At 37.0% G+C, this 19052-nt stretch overlaps 1 protein-coding gene across 3 annotated transcripts; it reads left to right on the top strand.

Moving 5' to 3' along the window:
- Nucleotides 1-153: 153 nt before the first annotated feature.
- On the top strand, nt 154-17739 carry LOC127797625 (uncharacterized). Of its 3 annotated transcripts, none has more exons than XM_052330691.1 (7): nt 154-496; nt 8618-8808; nt 8900-8945; nt 14514-14596; nt 14696-14812; nt 16719-16808; nt 17358-17739. In XM_052330691.1, exons 1-6 carry the CDS (start codon nt 274-276, stop codon nt 16788-16790), a joined length of 732 nt encoding a protein of 243 aa, XP_052186651.1. In that variant the 5' UTR covers nt 154-273; the 3' UTR covers nt 16791-16808; nt 17358-17739. The 3 variants fall into 3 exon arrangements, with proteins under 3 accessions (XP_052186651.1, XP_052186652.1, XP_052186650.1); XM_052330692.1 differs by having other exon boundaries at nt 17363-17739; XM_052330690.1 differs by lacking the exon at nt 17358-17739 and having other exon boundaries at nt 156-496; nt 16719-17025.
- The last annotated feature ends 1313 nt before the right edge of the window (nt 17740-19052 follow it).

Here is a 19052-nt window from a genome sequence, read left to right on the forward strand (position 1 = left end):
TCTTTATACGTTTCTATTTCGTATCCGTTTATCCTTTTCGTCTCCAGCGCAAATATAAAAATGTCCTTACAAATTTGGACTTCTTGAAGCCGGACCCACTTGCCAGTCGGTGGCGCAGGTTAGAATTTGAAGGGGGCCGCCGCTAACATGACGCAATAAGCGTCACTTCGCGGAGTTAACACAACCCGTGGGCTTATCCTTGGCCACACAGCGGTTTCCTCTCGAGCAGAGAAGTGCCAAAGCAAGCAAATTCTCGTATCCGCTGATAGCCTAATGGCGCTAAGTTCGTCTTCGCATTTGTCTTCGATTTCGTTCCAGTTCAGAAACCCTAGGGCTCCGCTCTGCGTTCGACACCTTCTCTCCAGTTTGGCCTCTCCGTCCGACGACGAAACTGCGAAGCCTTCTCTCCGCATTTCGGCTGAATCCGTCCCCAAAGCGAGATTCGTCGCCCGCCGGAGACAATCCATGCCGGTCCGGCAACTACAACGGCCTTTAAGTAATGTTCCGCACATTTTGTCTCCCGTTTTATGATTTAACGTATTGTTTGAGAACGTGGTGCGGGAGGGTTAATCACGTCGAAATATTTTTAGCTAATACCTAAACCCTTGATCGGAACAGAAGGTCAGTTTCACCATTTTGCGTCCACAACAGAGTCTGGTTTGAATTGTGGACAAGTAAATGCATTGGTATGGATGTGAAGTACTAAATAAATGTTACCACTTGTTCATGTCTGATTCAGTCATTCAATTATCTTCTTGACGGTGCCCTTGAGAGCACTCTGAATGAATTGTGACCCGGTCCAATGGGAGATGCCCTGACACTGAGTTTAGTGAAATAGCTTGAGTGCTTCTTCCAAGACCTGCAACAGCATTGAAGTTCTGTCCCGGGGGTGTTTCAAGAGGGGCATCCGATGCCTATGCCTAAGTCAGCCAAGTTAGGAGGATTGAGGCGGTTTCAGGTTAAAGAAGAGTTTAGAGGTCACGAAAAATGGGGTAACGGGAGAAGCCAAAGAGACGGAAGAAGGAGAAGAAGATCCTAGTTTCAAGAAAATTTGACCATTTTATTCCTACAGCCTATGTAGGGATTTTTTTCCGTCTTTGCTTTCATATCTTATCAATAAAGTCCCTTTTCTCCGGGAGTATTGACACTAGGGCTTTGCCGAGATGGTCATGGGTGGCTTGTTGTTGGAAACCTTACTAATGTCTATACCTCCTTATAATTTGTCCTGTGGAGTTGTTTGTGTGTCGGGGATAGTTAGGGATGGCAATGGGTCATCCATTACCCATTTACATACACATTTTCAAATAATCCTTTTGCCTATATCTCAATTTTTATACTTGTTTTATTTTATAAATGGCTAATTGGGACCCATTGCCATCCCTACCGCATAATTTACATGCATGATGGGAAGCTGGTGTGTCTAATGGTCTGTCAGGTTTATGGGACCATCATGCCATCCATTCCCGTTCGAATGCCCATATCACTTTTCATGTCATATTTAACATCTTCATAAAATGACAACCATTGGCCTAGCACTGACAGACATGTTGATAGTTGCCTGATTAAAGTGCAATTCATAATGTTAAAACAATCGATTGAATATGTAATTCTCCATATTCTATGAAAGAACTTGTTGACGGGATAAGTGCGTGCTTGTCAGCAGGATGTTGTAATATGTAGAAGCACACCATGCCAGTATGAGCAATATGAGACCTGAGGTTATGCATGTCCTTATTTGGAGTTATTTCTAAGATCTTGTAATTTTGAGGCAAGTAGATGATGTTTCTGAGATAAATATCTACAATTATTGCTCTGCCTATAGCACCAAGGTCTTTGCATATTGGTTGGGAACTTTTCTCGAAGTTATTTGCCTTGAAAATATCATCTACTTGTCTTGGAGCCATACAACAATAACAACAACAGGCCTTAATCCCGTTAAATGGGGTTATCTACATTGATCTAGCTGTTAATCATCTCTTTGATACCATCTTTTATAAGGTTATTATATTCTATCTCACCTGAGTTTCTTACTATTTATTTTGTTTTGTTTACACTTTTTGTTACAAATTTTTTCTATTTCATCCATTTTCCTCATGTGCGTCTATTGGTGTTCAGCTCATATGTTCAAATATGTCCAAAATATTTAAATGCATCTGTTACATCTTATATTTAATTGGCACTATACCAACCAGCATTAGGAAAACTAGATTGGACCAGCCGGTTCATCCAAAAAGACTGGGAACCAATCCCCTCCAAGCCTAAAAACCAGCGGGCAAAAAGCCAGCCGGCTGTTTAGTGGCCCAGGTGGTTGAATCAGGAACTGGAGGAAATAATCTAATTCATAATGTTAAAGATGCATTTCATAATATTAAAAAATCTAATTCAAATATACAAGGGTAAATTATATGAAATCCTCTTGCACTTAGGGTCATGTGCAACTTATCCTCTTGTACTTTTGATTGCACCAAAAGACCCTCTTACACTTCCTAAATATTGCAATCAGCCACCATCTGTTATTATTATACAGAATTTTGTGCAATCTATTAGTTGACCAACGCAAAATTTTGTATTTCGTTGATATGCAGAATTTTGTATAATTCTAGAATTCTGTATTTTTTATGTAGATTGCTGCATAAAATTCTGTATGATAATAACAGATGGTGGTTGATTGCAACATTTAAAAAATGTAAGGGGGTCTTTTGGTGCAATAAAAAATACAGGAGAAGTAAGTTGTACATGACCTTAAGTGTAAGGGGGTTTCATATAATTTACCCAATATACAATTTATATTACCAAAAGGGCTTGCTGAGGTGATGTGATTAGATGGTGAAGCAAATAATGCTAGTATGCATGATTTGGAATAGGGGTGTCAGTCCAGACCTTCAATGGATTTAATTCTAAACTTTTGTAGTTCCAAGGCAGTTAGATGATCTTTCTAGTTTAAAAAATTACAGTGATAGCCCACTTGTAGCACAAGTGGTCGCTAAGACCTTTGCATACTGGTTGGGAGATGTGGTTTAGCTGTTTATCCTGTAATTATCATTTATTTGCCTTGAGCCTTATGAGTTTAGAATTAATTCTATAGAAGTTCCATACTAACATTGCCTCTGATTGCATCTTATGCATATTTTCATTTTTTTTAGTAGGTTGTTAAATCCTCTTGTGCAGTATGATAAAATGTATATTAAACTGGTTTAACATTATAAAATAGATTTTCAATATTTTATGTTTTTGATATATTTATGAGTTATTGTTGGGGCTTTGTTTCTTCGTTTCAGGTAACACAATTAACATTGTATCATGTGATGTGCTCATCATCATTACTGCTTTTTTCAGTTCCAAGTTTTGGTATTTGACAAACTGGATCTATTGGAGAGTCCTAAGTGAAATAGGAGTGTTACAAAGAGATAAAAAAGACTGCTAAAGTGCTGGAAAGATAAGCAGAAAGTTTGAAGATTGAAACTCCTAGAAATCAGGAGAAATAATAGGAGTAGATTTGATTGTTATCTTTTATTGTTTATTGCTTAAGTTCTGTTATAGTTTATCTTATTGCTGTATATTATCTCTTAAATATTAGGATTAGATAGCTTAGAACTTGTATAAATAGATGTCTATTCTTTGAATCAATTAACAAGTTTGAGTTCTACAAACTTAGTTGAAGTTCTCGGGTGTTATACCCTTAGAACAAAATCTGTTCATGGTATCAGAGCTCGGCTCTATCTAGCCTCAAGATCCAAGACAGATGGATCCGCAAGGCCGTGGGAATACAACTCCAATTGCAGCGAAGTCATTTGATAGTTCGGCTCTTCAACAATCCTCAATTCCAACGACTGTGGTGTTTCACAGCACCCTGTCATTGGACAACAATACCTTGCAAATCACCCAACATAGGTTAAACATGAGAAACTTTAGAGAATGGTTTCAATCCGTAACCTTGGTGATAAAAGCAAGGGAAAATATGGCTACCTAACCGGGGCAATTCCAACACCACCAGAAGATTATCAAAGATGAGAGGCAGAAAATTCAATCTTGATGGCTTGGATCATCAATTCTATGGAGCCAAAGATAGGTCGACCCTATCTTTTCTATAAAACAACAAAGGAAATTTGGGAGGCTGTTCAAGAAATCTATTTCGATCTTGAAAATACAGCCCAATACTTCGAGGTTAGAGCTGCAATTCGGACTACTAAGCAAGGTAGCCTCGGCGTGACAGAATACTATAACAACCTAATGGAGTTATGGCAAGAGATGGATCTGTTTTATGATCCTAACTGGAAGTGTGCAGAAGATAGCCAAAAGCATAGCAAGATGCTAGAAAAGGAGAGAATTTTTGATTTCCTCCAAGGGCTCAATCCAGATTTGGATGAGGTAGGAGGCAGACTTCTAGGCACTAAACCATTACCATCCCTTCGAGAAGTGTTTGCAGAGGTAAGGCGGGAGGAGAGTAGAAAAAGTGTAATGCTGCCATCTACAACGGAACATAACTCAGGATCAGCCCTTACTACTACAAAGAGGGAAGATAATTCTAAGGAGAAGCAATGGTGTGAGCACTGCAACCGACCCTATCACACCAAAAGTACATGCTGGAAGTTGCATGGACAACCCCCAAACTGGAAACCTAGGCCTAAGAAGGAGAAAGAGAGATCAGCCTATGCAACAACAAGTGCTCCTACTAGTGAAAATAGAACAGGTATGAGTGTAACTCATGATCAGCTTGAATTTCTACAGAAGCTGTTACAAAACTCTCATATTACAAGGGAATTGGAGGATGTTGCACCAAGTCACTCAGCATCTATGGCACAAAAAGGTAATCAGCCTTTGTCTTTGACCACTATAAAGATAAATAAGGATTGTTGGGTGGTAGATACCGGAGCATCCGATCATATGACCGGATCTACTGCCACACTTGATATTTTTCAGATTGAAGAAAAGGGGCTAAATATTTTGATGGCTGATGGAACACAATCATTGGTAAAAGGAAAGGGAAGTGTTTATGTGACTGATTTATTGCTCAAATCAGTGTTATATGTGCCAAACTTAGAATATAGTCTGTTATCAGCGAGCAAATTAACAAAAGACTTGGATTGCATTGTGACATTTTTTCCTTCATATTGTGTTTTTCAGGACAGATTCTCGGGGAAGACGATTGGCAGTGCTGAGGAGAAGGATGGACTTTATTGGCTTTCCAATAACAAGAATTCTCCTAGTCAAGTTCCACATAGGTTTTCTCTTACAGTTAGCTTAGATTCTGAAATTTTATTATGGCATAGACGTCTTGGTCATCATAGTTTTCCATATTTGAAACGCTTGTACCCCAATTTATTTATCAATAAAGAAAGGTTGGTACTCAAGTGTGATCATTGCATTCTTGCCAAACAAACTCATAGCACTTATCAACCAAACCCATATACTCCATCTAAACCATTCCATTTGATTCATAGTGATATATGGGGCCCAGCTAGAATTCCAAACTTAAATGGTGCAAGATGGTTCATAACATTCATTGATGACCATACAAGGTTATGCTGGGTATACCTAATGAAAGAAAAATCCGAGGCATGTGCCATTTTTCAGATTTTCCATAAACTCATTTTGAATGTTTTTCAGTCTTCTATTTGCATTCTTAGGACTGACAATGGCCGAGAATTCTTTTCTTATCCATTCACCCAATATCTAACTACCAATGGGATCTTTCACCAAAGTACTTATCCTTACACCTCTCAACAAAAATGGAATAGCTGAAAGAAAAAATCGACACCTACTTGAAGTGGCTAGATCCCTTATGTTCACAAGTTCCGTTCCAAATAGATATTGGGGGGAGGCAATCTTAACAGCTGCTTATCTCATCAATAGGCTGCCTTCCAAAGTCCTAAAATACCAAACCCCCTTGCACAACCTTACATCTATTTTTCCTCACATTCGGATTCTAAACAATCTTCCTCCCAAAGTATTTGGATGTGTAGTATATGTCTACCAAACCAGTCCAAATCGTCATAAACTTGAACCAAGAGCCTTAAAGTGTATATTCATTGGGTATCCTCCTACTCAAAAGGGTTATAAGTGCTTTTGTCCAACATCACAAAAAGTTATTATCTCATGTGATGTAACCTTTGTGGAGAATGAGTTATACTACTCAAATACCACACCTCAAATGAAGGACAACCATTGGGATCCTACTATTCCTATGCCCATTTTATTTCCAGTCCTTCAACCCATTCCTAATAATGATTCAAATCCAACAACTGCTGCTGATTGTCCTCAGCCAGTCTCGTTTGAGCCTCACTGTCCGAGCCTTCCTTCTTCTCATGAATCTCTAAACCCAGCTGGACCTATGGAAACTGATATAGAAGAAGACTTGAACATGGAAAAACCAATAAAAGTCTATTCAATGCGAGGTAAAAGTTCAGCTCCTCAACTCAGCCAATTGTTAGAACCGAGGGAAGGTCCAGCAACTGAGGGAGAAAATAATGCTGCAAACAGTGAGTTAGATCTTCCTATTGCTATAAGAAAGGGCATCAAATCCTGTGTGAAACATCCAATCTCCAATTACTTGACATATTCCAGGTTATCTCCTAAATGCAGGACCTTCATTACTACTTTGGATGGAGTGAGTATACCTCGAAACATCCAAGAAGCCCTAGCTGATTCTAAATGGAAGGAGGCAGTGATGGAAGAAATAAGGGCACTCAAAGGCAATCACACATGGGAAGTGGTTGATAGTCCGAAAAATTAAGAAGATCATTGGCTGCAAATGGGTGTTTACAATTAAATACAACTCAGATGGAAGTGTTAAGGCTAGGCTTGTTGCCCAAGGTTACTCTCAAACCTATGGAATAGATTATGAAGAAACTTTTGCTTCGGTTGCTAAATTAAACTCCATTAGAGTATTGTTGTCTATTGCTGTGAATTTAGATTGGGAGCTATTTCAATTTGATATCAAGAATGCATTTCTAAATGGAGAATTAGAAGAAGAAGTGTATATGAAAATTCCACCCGGGTTTGAGAAAGAAGAGAGGATTGGCAAGGTATGTAAGCTTCATAAATCTCTTTATGGTTTAAAGCAATCTCCTAGAGCATGGTTTAAGAAATTCAGCTCTACTTTGACTCAATTCGATTACACACAAGGGAAGGCTGACCACACTTTATTTATTAAACATACTAATGGAAAAAGATGCATTTTGATTGTGTATGTAGATGATATAATTGTTACAAGGGATGATGTTAAAGAAATTGCAGCCCTAAAATAGAAGCTAAAGGCAGAATTTGTGCTAAAAGACTTGGGAACAATGAAGTATTTTTTGGGGATGGAAATTGTAAGGAGTAAAGAAGGTATGATAATATCTCAAAGAAAATATACTCTTGATCTTCTAAGAGATACAGGAATGATTGGATGCAAACCAAGATACACTCCTCTAGAAAGAAATTGGAAATATGTGAAAAGAGATAATGATCCTCAGGTGGATAAGGAAAGGTATCAAAGACTAGTTGGAAGACTAATCTATTTGTCTTTAACTCGTCCAGACATAGCTTATTCTGTGAGCATCATAAGCCAATTTATGCATGCTCCAACACAACAACATATGGCAGCTGTATACCACATTTTGAGGTACTTGAAAGGAACACCAGGTAAGGGATTATTGTTTCAAAAGAGTAATGAAAGGGGGGCTGAAGGATATTCTGATGTAGATTGGGCAGGATCAGTGATGGACAGCCGGTCTACATCAGGTTTTTGCACAAAATTGTGGGGCAACCTAATCACATGGAGAAGCAAAAAATAATCTGTAGTGGCAAGAAGCAGTGCTGCGGCAAAATTCAGGGCCATTGCCCAAGGAATTTGTGAACCAATTTGGTTAGTAAGATTAATGGAGGATCTACAACTACCTCTAACAAAGCCAAAAAAGCTCTATAGTGATAGTAAATCAGCTATATGTATTGTTAACAATTCAGTACAACATGATAGAATGAAACATGTCAGGATTGACCGAAGTTTCATCCAACGAGAAATTGAAGAAGGAGACATCAAATTGACATATATTCCTACAGCAGAACAGGAAGCAGATGTGCTCACCAAATCCATGACAAGATCAAGTTTTGAGACTCTCATCAACAAGCTAGGAATGAGAGATATCTATTCCTTAGCTTGAGGGGGGGTGTTGGAGAGTCCTAAGTGAAATAGGAGTGTTACAAAGAGATAAAGAAGACTGCTAAAGTGCTGGAAAGATAAGCAGAAAGTTTGAAGATTGAAACTCCTAGAAATCAGGAGAAATAATAGGAGTAGATTTGATTGTTATCTTTTATTGTTTATTGCTTAAGTTCTGTTATAATTTATCTTATTGCTGTATATTATCTCCTAAATATTAGGATTAGATAGCTTAGAACTTGTATAAATAGATGTCTATTCATTGAATCAATTAACAAGTTTGAGTTCTACAAACTTAGTTGAAGTTCTCGGGTGTTATACTCTTAGAACAAAATCTGTTCAGGATCAACCCGAGAACTCAAAGTTAATAGATAAAAATATTTGAGCTCATGTATAAATTTCTTGGTATGTTCTCAGAGGGCGTCCGAGTGATACTGGAATAATTTTACTTATTTGTTTGTTTGGATGTTGTTGCAGTTGAGTATATGAGCTTGCCTGCTAGCCAGTACTCTGTTCTGGATGCAGAGAGGATTGAGCGGGTTGATGATAACACCTTCAGATGTTATGTGTATAGGATAAAGTTCTTTTCTTTTGAAGTATGCCCTGTTCTGTTGGTCAGAGTTGAAGAGCAAAGAAATGGTTGTTGTATTAAGCTTTTGTCATGCCAGGTCAACATATGCTTTTGGTATTTTAGGCTATTCAATGTAAATGGTCATTTTCTGTTAATGTTTATGTTTTAATGTGTTTGTTTTGTGGCAGCTTGAGGGCTCACCAATTGTGGTTGCACAGAATGAGCGTTTTCATGGTAAGGAATTTATTAGAAAATTTCTCTACCATTGGCTCATCTGTGAATTGGATATTTAATGTGTTAGGTTGTAGAAATGGAACAACTAGATACATACAAATTTTAATTTCTGAGTTCTTTTACGAGACATTTTTTTCTGGACCTATATTTTGCCACAACTTGAATCATTACAAATTGGCTTGTTTTGCATTTGTAATTGGAAATAGAATAATTTCTTCATTACAAATTGAAGAAAGAATAATTCTTTTACTAGACTTTTTTTTTCTGGACCTATATTTTCCCCCAACTTGAATCATTATAAATTGGCATGTTTTGCACTTGTAATTGAAAATAGAACAATTTCTTCACACAATAAAATGGAAATTATGGAACCAATTGACCTATTTTCTTGACAAACTGTTGGACAAGTTAATCTTCAATTATTTTTTTTGAGCTTTAAGTATTGAGTTGGAATAGTTCCTGAATTCCCTCCTACACCTCTGGTACCACGATCCGGATCTCACACATTCTGAATTTTGGTTCTTTGCATACTGGGATCACTAGGAACGCAATCCAGATCCCCAAGAATTGGGATCCCAAGTAGTGTACGAGTTTAGTTAAAATAATAAACAAACTAGGGAAGAAACTTAAATTCAGAATAATTTTCCTCAAAAATTAGAGAAAAGAAGGCATGTCTACCTCACTTTCTTGTATATTTTATTGCATTTTGAATTACATTCAAAGCTAACTTCGTTTTCTCAATGTCCATACTATATGCTAATTATAGTATGATTTATTAACTTCACTACGTGTTTTCTCGTTTCTTAATTCAGATAAGTCAAAACTATATTGAGAGGTTTCTTATTTGGACTCATTGTGTGCGCTTGCACCACTAGTATATTATAATAAGGTAACACTGGTTATTTTGTCTATAAGAGAATTCACTTCTCTCACAAGAAATTTTTCTTGAACTCTTTCTTGATCAGTGTCTTTATCTCTCTCTCTCTCTCTCTCTCTCATGGACACACACACACACACAAGCCTTATCAATGCACACTCAAGAAGTTGAATAAAGCTCAGAAGAAAGAACAATCAATGAAGGAAGGCTCGAGAATTAATCATTATGGATTCTAAACAATGAATGGTTAGATGATCTTCATACATTAAGGTATTCACTTCTTTTATAGGTTGCTACAACTGTTTGGCCTCATTAAATGGAAAAAAATGATTGAAGTTCTTTCTATATTTTCAACATATCTTAAGAAATCTCCGAAAAAAGCGGCAACCTACTTTTATTGTTCAAGCACTTTTGAACTTGCAGCACAATAATGTTGTCCCTGTTTTGGCTTGGTATCTACCCTTTCTGCTAGTCAATTATTTAGGAGCTTTCAGTGATGGGATATCAAGAAGGCAAATTCCATACTTGCTATTGTAGGAGAAGAAAGGCAAGAATCAAAGATTCAGATTTATAGAATTTACCTTTTTCAGATTAGTTACCTAAAAAGTTTGATTTTCTATTTGAATTAGTATATATAGGAAAGAGATGTGCAGAAGACTTAACCTAATTGATTGCATATACAAACAAAAAAAAATTATTCCCTCTCTTCCTCTCTGTATTTCTTCTTCTGTATTTCTCTTTCTTTCATGTCAGGAACCCGAGCTTGACTTGTGATTATCTTGAAGATAGAATCGGGAAAATAGGAGAAATAGAGAGAAATGGGGAAAAATCAGATAGAATAAAGGGAGAATAATAGAGAGAGATGGAGGATTAGACGGGAATATATATATATATATATATAGAGAGAGAGAGAGAGAGAGAGAGAGAGAAATAGACGGGGAAAGGGGAGAATTAGAGAGAAAAGGGAGAATTTCAGATAGAAGGGAATAACTTTTAATTCATACAAAAAAAAAAAAAAAATCAGCCAAGAGGTTACAACTTTATATAGGTAGTTGACTAGTAGTTATTTGTGGTAGTTACCACTCCCCCACTACCAATAACTGCTCCTAAACACTACACAACTATCTCTAATCTGTAAATAACTAACTAATACAATTTTGCTAAAATAAAAATAAAATGTAACTAGCCTAAACTGTGACATTCCCTCCCCCTTAAAGATTTCTTGTCCCCAAGAAACCTCATCATCTAGCCCACTGCGTCAGCCAATCCCTGCAACATCTCTCCCTTCTTCACCTTCATCCAATCCTTCCATATTCAGTAATTTCCTTTTGCACTGGTGGCCTGGATTGAATTTCTCTCCACACCTGTAGCACAACCCTTGCTGCCTCCTCTGATCCATGGCCAGGGATTTTGCTGAAGTATTAACCCTAGGATTCCATCTTGATGTTGCAGTCCCCAGATTTCCTTCCAACTACTGATCCGTTGAAGGTTGAATTTTTGCTGGGATGTGATGCCTTTTAAAGATTGCTTCCAAGGCCATTTCTTGTAATCTTGCCTTCTCGACAACCTACTTTACAGTTTCAGACTGCATCATCTTAACTGTGATTTCTCCCCAAACCTGTCACAGAGGTCTTCCACAAATTTGGTTAGTTTGCCTCCACCCTCACCTTGCTCCACCCTTGGAACCAGGTATCAGCCATGTCATTGAAGTAAGCTACTGCAAGGTTAATCTTCTGAGTTTCGGCCACATTATAATATTGGAAAAACCTCTCACACCTCCTAACCCACCACCTGGGTCTAACACCTTCAGATATGGGAATTTCCAACCTAGGTAGAGGTGCGTGTTGGTGATTTGGGTGGGATCCCCTTACCTGGAATGCCGGGTCTATTACCAGTTGTTCCTTATCTTCATTTGACGTGGAAGCATGAGGAAGAATGCCTACTTGTGTCAAGATTGGTTCTGACACGGCTCTTGGAGGAAAATCTTCTGGCAGGCTGGCCTGGGGTAACTTGGAAAACATCCTCAGGAGCCCATCTAACTTGTGGCCCATGTTAGCTACTTCTCCAGCGATTGCACAACCTCTCTGGTGGCTGTGTTCTCCTCCGACAGCGACCCAACTCTTCCTGAGTCTATCGCAAACCCATCTCCATAGCCTGTAGTCTTGTCTCTATTTGCTTTGTGCGGGTTTCCTTTGCCATTTCCTTAGTCAATTTCTTCCAAATTCACCCTGAACAACCAACGTAATTGCCTCTAAATTCTAGTCACTGCCTTTGAACTGCTTCCAGCAACCAACTTGTCCTGCAACTTCTTGAGTGAAAATGCCTAGGTCCAGCCAAGAATTGGTGCTCTGATATCAATTTGTTTGGAACCTGAGCCTGACTTGTGATTATCTTGAAGATAGAATCGGGAGAATAGGAGAAATAGAGAGAAATGGGGAAGAATCAAACAGAATAAGGGAGAATAACAGAGAGAGGTGGAGGATTAGACAGGAAAATAGAGAGAGAGAGGGAAATAGATGGGAGAAAGGGGAGAATTAGAGAGAAACTGAGAGAAAGGAGAGAATTTCATATAGAAAGGATTAACTTTTAATTCATACAAAAAACATAAAATCAGCCAAGAGGTTACAACTTTATATAGGAAGCTGACCAGTAGTTATTTGTGGTAGTTATCACTCCCCCACTATCAATAACTGCTCCTAAACATTACACAACTATCTCTAATATGTAAATAACTAACTAATACAATTTTGTAGAAATAAAAATAAAATGTAACTTAGCCTAAACCGTGACATTTCCCTCTTCCCTGTTTTTTTTTTTTTTTTCCTTTCATCTCCATGCTTTCTCTCATTGATTCTACACCAATTTTGGTATCAGAGCAGTACCTTATTGGTTACTCTCCAAAGGCAAGTTCTCAGTTGTGGAAAAATGATGGGGATCAAGAAGGCAATTTGTACTTACCATAGGAGAAGAAATGACAATTAAAGATTCAGATTTATAGATTTCACCTTTTAAGTTTAGTTGCATAAAACTATGGTTTCCTTTTATTTCTTTCATAGTTGAATTAGTATGTTGGAAAGAGATGTTTAGCAGACTTACCTTTGATTCATTCATTGGATTAACAAGGAGTTCTTTTTTATCTGCGCCCCCCCCCCCCCCCCCCCCCCCCCCAGCAGGGCGACATCCTGCCACCCACATTTTCTTTTCTTCTTCATCTCTTTGCTTTTCTTTTTTGGTTGACCCCATTATACTTGGTGAACTTTTAGGCTCTGTCATCATTTCATATTGATTCGAAAATGGTACTGATCCTATTGCTATCAGACATGAAGCTGAAACTTTAATACCTTCAATCTTGAGCCTATTTAATGCCTTGTTAGCCCCATGACCTAGTAAACCTCTCTTAAGCCTGAAACACTTGGCAAATGCATCAAATGCCCTCCAACACAAAACTAAGGAACATAGAATTTTGAACTTAAACATTCTATGATGTTACATGATGGAGGATTTTGAAGTTAAACATATTTTTGAGAAATGAGAAATGTTTAGACAAGTGAAAGTATTCTTCTGATTGTTAAACAAGTTACAGTTAAAAAATTTCAGGGAGCTGTTATCATCATAACCATAATTTTATTAACTAGTGAAACCTTCTGCAAAGTGCTGGAGATCCATATATTAGTATAATAAATACTAGAGGCGTAGCCCGGGCCCTGATGCACACTTGTAAAAAAGTAGAAAATTTCAAATGAAGGCTCACTTTTAAGGGGTTTAAGGAGATAGAGCTCATCTGAAAGTTTGTGTTGAAAATCAGTTTATGGATTCCATTGCACTCTCTCTCCTACAGCTGGTTATGGACAGCTCATTTCATATCTTTTCACAATCCCTGAATCTGGATGTTCTCTCTCTGTTTGATTGGCATGAAAGATTAGATGTTGGGTAATGGTGAGGACTCCAAAGGTTTGACTTTTTGAAAAAATGGAAGACGGGAAAAATGTATTGGCAAAAACTGGCAAACTTTAGACCAGTATAAATACATCTCAAAACCTATCGCCTTCTTCTGAGATGTACTTCTACATGGTAATTGTTATTTGGTTGAGTATATCCATCTGCACTCAGATTACTTATTTAGAAATTTTTGTTATTTGCCTCCTCTCTAAGTGCATGCTTGTGGGTGGGAGTGGGAATTATAGTCTGAGCTTTCTGACATTATGTTAGTTTTGTTTTTATAGGGCAACAATCATATAAACTGCCCAGTCACACTATGGGGCTGGCCATGACAGAGGGAATTTTTCTGCTTATCATGGATAAGAGAGTTTAGCCAATTAATAAAATTTTCTAATTGATTAACCTGGTTTTTTTGCCATATCAGTCATTAAGAAAAGATGGAGTGACTAGATAATGCTGTTCAACAAAATTATAGTGCAAAAATATTGAAAAATTTGAAGGGAGTAATTTTGTACAGTTGGAGAAAAAAAATCATAAATCCCACACTTCCAAGTTACTTAAAATGCTTCCAAGCTAATCTGGACCACCCAAAATTTGGATGCTATATTCAGGGAAGAATTTTTTGATTTTATGGTCCTAAGTTAAAAAAAGAATGTTCTACTTCATCTCCAGCACAAAATTTTTGGTTCTAAGTTCAATTATTTAATGATTTTTCAGGATTGCATTGACACTGATTTGGTATGGGCATGCAGCTTCTATGGAGAATAGAATATCATGTGATAGCAAACGGAGTAATTCATCAGTTGCTGAACTCACCTCAGATGCTGTTATTGAGGTAATTGCTAATTTTCTTCTCTTCTAGTTGCATCACCTCTTTGTAAGGTACTTTTTATGTTTCTCCAAATTTCTTTTATTTCTGTAATATGAATCCCAGGTCAGCATTGATGTTCCTTTTTCTTTTCTACCAATTCCTGTGCGAGCCATTGAATCAACTGGAGCTCAAGTACTTGATCAGCTATTGAGGATTATGCTTCCCCGCTTCATGGCACAGGTCTGTAGAAAAAATACAAGTATACCCCATGAGGAGATTCAATGTGAAAACTTGGTCCTGTGTAATTTTATCGCTCTGCCATTTCAAAGCCACATTTCAAAGATTAAATGGATGTTGAATTTTGTTTCTTGTTTCCATGATATGCTGATTATGTTGAATATTTTATGCTCTATAAATTTGGAAGATATAGATCACCCTTTTAAATTTTTGAATATCTCCATTCTAGATAATAGTATTTATGAGATCAAGCACATATTTATTTTCCACCTTTATGCAATCAATTCTTACAAGTCAATGCCCTAACAGTTACTACTTTTGACCTAAAGTTTCTCCTTTTCTATTCTCCCTCTTTTTAAAGTAGGTTTTTGTTTTGGAAATTTTATGCTGTTGAAATGGCATCACATGATAAAATATCTGGAGGTAGGCCTTCATTCGGGGAAATAGATACTGACCAATGTCCTGAGGCATAGCACTTTTATGGAGTAAAGAAGAAGAGGAACGGAGATAAAGAGATGAAAAGCATACCACTGAGTTGTAGAGCTTTAGATGATGGTTGCATGAGAAGAGAAGCACAGAGTGCAGGGAAAGAACTCAGAGGAGGAGAAGAGAGGGAAAGAGCAGAGACAAGATAAAGGAAGCCGAGAGAGGAGGCATAGTAATGGTGGTAGTGTGTCAACTCTGCCAAATACAAGCCTTTCTACCTTAATGTTATCAATCATCGCTTGTGGCTTTATTGTTCCATGCTTGTGAGGTGGCTGATGGACAACACATAATGTGCCTTCATGATCTCTTCCAGTGGCTTTTATGAGGCTTGACAAGATCATGGGGAAAGAAAACTAGGGAATTGCTAATTGAGTGGGATTCTGTTTATTTTATCTGAGAAATTAATCATACCACAATTCCCAAAATAACCATGGTTGAGAGAAAGCTCTACTCTCTGTTACGAAATAAATTTGGACAGCTTTGGTGGAATCTAGTTGCCAAGTGCAGGAAAAGTAACACAACTTATCCCTGTTATGAACCAAGTTATTGTTTATTTATTTATTGATTTCTTCTCGTACTTCTCTGTTGGTAGTGGATCCTATATTTTTGAATGACCTAAAAAGTGGATAGAGCAAAGATTCTTATAGAGAACCAAATTCGAATATCCTAATTAGATGAGGCGAAGAAGTATGGAAATGGATTTGGGACAGGGACATGATATGGACAACTGGAGATGACATGAACACAGACATGATTAGTTCAAGTCTTCAACTGTTGGTATATTTTGTGAATACATGTTTGATACTTAATGAAGTAATAAGAAACTAATGTTTCATTGTTGTCAATTTACTGCATGATAGGATTTCATTAGCAAAATCCCTTTCCCTGCCACTATTATATTTGGATAGACCTTTATCATAGTTTTGACTTGGAAAGTGTTCATTTATTCCTATATCTGCAAGCATTACCTTGATGCTCCAAGATATTTTGTATAGGAAATTTCTGACTCGGTAGTTTCAATAACCTTCTGGCAGAAGTATTTGTTGAATCTTTTTGTTGTACTAGACCTTGTTGCTTATGCTTGGAATGGTTGGCAGTGATGTACACCACCCCCACTGCCAGCCACCTGTCCTGCTGAAAAAATGTGTCCTCAGTGGAGACCTCGCATATTTGTATGCAGTCTTCCCCTTGCTTTTTTCTGCCAAGAGGCTGTTTAACTAAAATCTGTGACCTTTCAGTCATAAAGGAACAAAATTCAGGCTGGTTGGCTACCTGATATGCCAAATCTGCCTCACGCTTCTATTCTCTTCCCTCTCTGCATCATTTACTTAGAGTCATCCAAACTTAGGTTTTTCTTCTATTCTTTTTATTTTTGGTTGATGTTCACTTCTTACTAGTTTTGTTTCCTTGTATGGGTTTACAGCTTGAAAAAGACTACCAAGCATGGGCTTCAGGAGACGCCTCAAGGCAGCCCCTCGGAACAGGTCAAATTTAGGATTGCAACAAAATTTGGGTACACAGCTTTCATTTGAATTTTTTGTGCTTCTTCAGTTGTAACTAGTGTTGTGCCATAACCAAGGAAAATATGTTACTTGATACACCATTAATGAAAGTACTGCTACTTCAGTAGTCCCTGGCTTCTTTATTCAGGAGAAAGAAACAAATAAAGATGTAATTAAAAAAAAAAGGGAACTCTTGTATCTCGTAGCAACTATCCCGTTTCATATTTACACCTGTTGTTATGTTTTCTTTTGGCTCTAATATATGTTTTGCCTAATTTCATGTTCAATTATTCAAATTTTAATACTCAGATCATCTTTCATGGTTGTGTTTGTTGTTTATCCGAGTAAAAGTAGGTAATCTATTTGAGGATACGGAGCCAATAGAAATGGGAATTATCTGCTCTGGATAAAACTGATTTTTTTTCATGGGTTTTCTCTTTTATATGTATACATATTAATAAATTACATCATTTTAATTAAACGTTATATAAAAATTGTCTAATGCTATTGCGTCAATTACTTTGTAACCTTTTTCTTTTGTCGTTTGTTCTCCAAACAAGGTTAGATCTGTCCCGGTTTGAAAAGGCTTAGGTGTTCTTAAAAGGCCCAGTTTTGTGGGTATGGAGGTCTCTAAATCTGGGCTGGGCTTCTTTCTAACCAGTCCATTACAGCCCCACAAAGTCTGCAAAATTGTGGATTTTATCATGTTAAATTGAAAAGCGCCAATAGAGTATGCTTGATGGTAAGTGGCTATTATTTTTCTATTTTGTCAGTAGAGATTGAACCTCCTTGCGAGAGTACATATAAATTTTGTGTCCTTTTGGCTTGCGTTGTTTACGGGTTGTTAATTGTGTTTGATGAGTGTATTTTGTACACTCAAAGATGGTGATTGCTTGCTTTTATTAATATAAACAAAATAGGGGAATGGAGTAACAAGTCTTGTGATTCCGGTTGAAATTTAACATGGACTGGGGTTCCCAGCCACAACAATTTCTTATATTTTTAACTGTTTTTTTTTCTTTTTTAGGCATTTCTTTGATGGATCGTAATATCTACAAACTATAGTACATACATACATATATACAGTGATTTTTATGCATAGTATTTGTCCAATGTATACCTAACCCTATAAGTCAAATTCTTGGCCATTCCATAAATTGAAAAGATTTCATGTGCTATAGTTCAAAGAGGAACACTAGATATAGGCACAACTGTTTTAAGTTAATTGCCATTGTCCAGAGTGTTTTTATAGGCTTAAAAAATAGTGTTAGTAACAAGATCAGGGTGAGTGCACTGATGTGGTGTTTGGACCATGCAAAATGTGGAGATATTAAAATCACCAACATCAATGCATGGGCAACCAAATAAAATTAATAATTATTATATTAGTCCAATCACAAAATATCAAATTATTAAGTCTTAATCTTTTTCGCTGCATGAATTTTAACTTTTAATCATTTTTATTTATGACTAAGGCTTTTCTACCAATTTTTTTTTTACTTTTTATCTATCTTAAGCACTTATTTCTTTCTATCTACAGTTTTTCGTAGGAATCTCTATTGGTCTCCGCATGTTACTTAACTATTTTAATCATGTTTTACGTATTTTATTTTCGATAAGAGTCGCACTCAAACTTGATTATGTGTAATTTTATTTTTAATTTTATCCTATTTTTTATATGGCAAGTCTACCATAACAATTGGTCTCTCACATTCATATTTTTCACACGTTAATTTTTTACTGTCTAATATTTTATTTACAAAAATGTTGGTTTAGCCCTTACAAAATGTTATTGTCACACAGAATGCAGGACGCATATTTTCACTTCAACTCGACTCTTCAATCTAATGTCAAATTCTCATTAATCTCCTTAGCCCAATCATAGAATAAAAAGAAACAATAAAAAACAAGGAGACGACGAAGATATCTATCTATCTATCTCTCAGCCAACACGTAACCTTGTCTTTGCCTTTCTTTAATTTCTTATTTTATTCTTTTCTAAGATCCATCGATTTGAAAAACAATGAAAGTGCATGTGAGTGATGGAACTGGAAGCAGCGAGGTTGGCCCATCATGTAAATTGTAGGCCATGAGTATATTTGGTAGATCTTTGCAGTGTCACTTTTGAGGAACAAAGCAGAGCAAGACAAGAAGAGGCCTCCAAATGACCAAACTGGAGCATGTTTTCTTCAAGGTTAATCACTCATCTTGTCTTCTGTAATGTTATGCCTATCCAATCTCTCTTTTTCCCTCGT

The sequence above is a fragment of the Diospyros lotus genome, chromosome 3 (assembly GCF_014633365.1).
Source record: "Diospyros lotus cultivar Yz01 chromosome 3, ASM1463336v1, whole genome shotgun sequence".
Taxonomy (NCBI): Eukaryota; Viridiplantae; Streptophyta; class Magnoliopsida; order Ericales; family Ebenaceae; genus Diospyros; species Diospyros lotus.